The sequence below is a fragment of the Mirounga leonina genome, unplaced genomic scaffold (assembly GCF_011800145.1).
Source record: "Mirounga leonina isolate KUSES-001 unplaced genomic scaffold, KU_Mleo_1.0 Mir_94, whole genome shotgun sequence".
In the NCBI taxonomy this organism is placed as follows: Eukaryota; Metazoa; Chordata; class Mammalia; order Carnivora; family Phocidae; genus Mirounga; species Mirounga leonina.
Window position 1 is genome coordinate 46,915,853 of NW_023270855.1, and position 2,885 is coordinate 46,918,737.

The 2,885-nt window shown below is 62.1% G+C and overlaps 1 protein-coding gene across 1 annotated transcript in view; it reads left to right on the forward strand.

Moving 5' to 3' along the window:
* The first annotated feature begins 923 nt into the window (after window positions 1-923).
* The window catches only part of CPAMD8 (C3 and PZP like alpha-2-macroglobulin domain containing 8), a 72,942-nt gene continuing 70,980 nt past the window's right edge, over window positions 924-2,885 (forward strand). Inside the window, exon 1 of the mRNA XM_034997547.1 lies at window positions 924-1,012. Within this exon, the coding sequence (XP_034853438.1) occupies window positions 924-1,012 (89 nt within the window). The remainder of the gene's footprint in view (window positions 1,013-2,885) is intronic.

Here is a 2,885-nt window from a genome sequence, read left to right on the forward strand (position 1 = left end):
GAAGTGACGACTGGCAGTCAGGAGCCCAGGGGCAGCTGCGCATCTGGAAGGTTCGTCCCTTGGCTAGCCTGTCTCCCCAATCCTGAGGCCACGTGCACTGCACAGGTCGCCGGGCTCTGGCTGGGGTGAGCGCCCTGCGGGGTCGCGGAGTCGCGGAGTGAAGGCCGCACGGAGATACAACCCGGCGGCCGGGGCGGGGCGAGTCCGCAGAGGGGGCCATGCAGGGGCGACTGGGGAGGAGGCTGGAGAGGAGGCAGGGGAGGACGGGTAGGGGGGCAGCCCCGGAAGGCGGTGGGTCCCAGGATGACGACCGGTGGAAAGGGGAGCGCAGAGGATGGGGCGAGAAGGAAAGGACAGCTTGGGTCCGAGGAAGGGGGAGGGTCCAGGGTGGGGTCAGGCCCGGGCAGGGGGCGGGGCAGTCCGGAGAAAGTCCTTGGAGGGGATGAGTCCCGAGAAGGGAGCGGGGGCGGGTCAGGGTCCGGAAAGGGGGCGGGGCGGGCGGCCCGGCTGGGAGGATGCGGGGAGCAGTGCAGGGAGGGGGCGAGGGGAATAGGGGCCCAGTCGGGTCCGAGGAGCGGGGAGGGCGTGGGCAGGGTCGGGGGGGGGTGATCCGCCCAGAGGTCCGGGCAGGGGGGCGGGGCGGGCCCGGGAGGGGGTGGGGGAGAGTGCGCGGAGGGGATGAGTCCCGGGAAAGGCGCGGGGCGGGGCCGGGGGACGAGGCGGGTCCGGGGAGGGGGCTGGTCCGGGGCTGCCCCAGCTTGGCCGGCCGCGGAGCGGGGCGCATGGCGCCGTGCGCACTGCGCGGGGGCTGCGAACAAAGGGCCCCCGGCGGCGCAGGGGGCACCGGCGCGCTCGGACCCCGACCCTGGCCCAGCCCCGGCCCGGCCCCGTCCCTGGGCGCCGCGCCCCCGCGGAGCCGAAAAATGTGGGGCGCCCTGCTCTGCCCGCTGCTGTGGCGCCTGCTGCTGCTGCTGTCGCCGCGGGACGGCGTGTGCGCCGCGCCCCAGGCCCCGTGAGTTGCACCGGGCGACGGAGGAGGTTGGCTGTCTTCTCGGGGAGGGGGCCCCGGGGCCCGGCTCAGAGAGGTGCAGCGACCTGTCCGAGGCTACACAGCGTCCGCACTGGGCGGGACCTAGACTCCTGGCCCCTGACTCCCAGGGGTCGGACTGGGAAGGGGGCACCCCCAGCCTTCAGAGGTGGCCACACGGAGGTACAGGGAGTCAGGGCCTCCTCCCCACCTCACCCCCTTGGTGTGACGGGAGCTGTCGTCTTGGGTGGTGATTTCAAGTTGTCCGTGGCCCGGAGGTAAGAGATGCGTGTCTTGGCGGGGAAATAGGAAGAGAGACCTACCGTTCCGTTTTCCTTGGGAGGGCGTGGTGGCGGGGAGGAAGTGTTTGTTTTGCTTCCACATTTTTCTTGAAGTTTGACTACAGAGCTTCTGGTGAGTTGACACAGTGAGGAGGTGAATTAACTAGCCGCTAAGGAGAATTTCCCTTGAGTTGGCTTCACCGGGAATATTTCCAGAACTGCCAAGTTGGGGTAAGCCCTGCAAGGCTGTGGGTTCAGGGGGGCCGCCTGGAGCTGCCCAAGCTCAGCCGTGTAGTCCAGCCTCAGCCTTGATGAGGTGGCTTGTTCAAGCGGCGCTTGCTTAGGAGTTCCCAGAAAACAGGTCAACCGTGGGACGAGGCGGGTGGTGTCGCTTTAGGATCACAGTTGGAAAAGTAAGACACCACACTGCGCTTTGAGCAATGGGATTTACCTCCCTTGGGCCTTGTGAAACTGGAATTCAGCAAATTTTTGTCCTGATCTTTCAAAGCAGGCATCCCTTAAAATAGAGGTTTTCAGCCCTGGGGAGGGGGCGTGATTTTTGTTTTGCTGGGGTCATTGGGCAATTCTAGGGGCATTTTTGGTCCACATCTGGGGGAGGCAATGCTGCTGGAATCTACTGAGTGGAGGCCAGGGATGCTTCGAAACATTTGGCCATGCGCAGGTCCACCCCCGCCACAAAGCTTGACTGGGCCCTAAATTACAGACCTCGCCTCATAAAGACCAAGTTCAGAGTCTCTGGATTGCAGAGTTTCAAATGGTTCTCAGGAGTGTTTGCCTCTGACTAAAGTTGTCCTGGGATATTACCTTCTGTCAAGGGAAATGGAATCCCTGTGCTGGGAGACACGTGCTGGGAAGTGCAAAATTACTGACCTGGGGCTCTAGATTAGTTGGCCTCTAAGCCACAGCTGTGGTCCACCCACTAGAGGGATTCCGATTTAGGAATTGCCCTGGATACCCACTTCTGTGACCTGTGTGATTTTTTTTTTAAAGATTTTATTTATTTATTTGAGAGAGAGCACCAGCGGGGGGAGGGGCAGAGGGAGAGGGAGAAGCAGGCTCCCCGCTGAGCAGACGCTCAACTGACTGAGCCACCCAGGCACCCCAACCCATGTGATTTTTGCATGAGGAATCCCTGACCCCAGAAAGCAGCACAGATTTGCACGTTGTCATAAGACCAGTACTGTCCAGGGCGCCTGGGTGGCTCAGATGGTTGAGCGTCTACCTTCGGCTCAGGTCATGATCCCAGAGTCCCGGGACTGAGTCCCACATCGGGCTCCTTGCTCAGCGAGGAGTCTGCTTCTCCCTCTGCCCTTCACCCTGCTTGTGCTCTCTCAAAAAAATAAATAAAATAAAATTTTAAAAAGACCAGTACTGTCTACTCTTTACCAAACACCACCATTCCCAGGCTGGGACTTCTGAGACCTTCTAAGACTTAAACCAGTGTCAGTCCTGATGCCGGGGGGCCAGGGGTGGGGGGTGGGAGGGTGGTGGTGGTGCATCAGGTCAACAATGCTTGGCTGGCAAGCATCCCAGCAGCCGCAACTCCTGAATCTCGG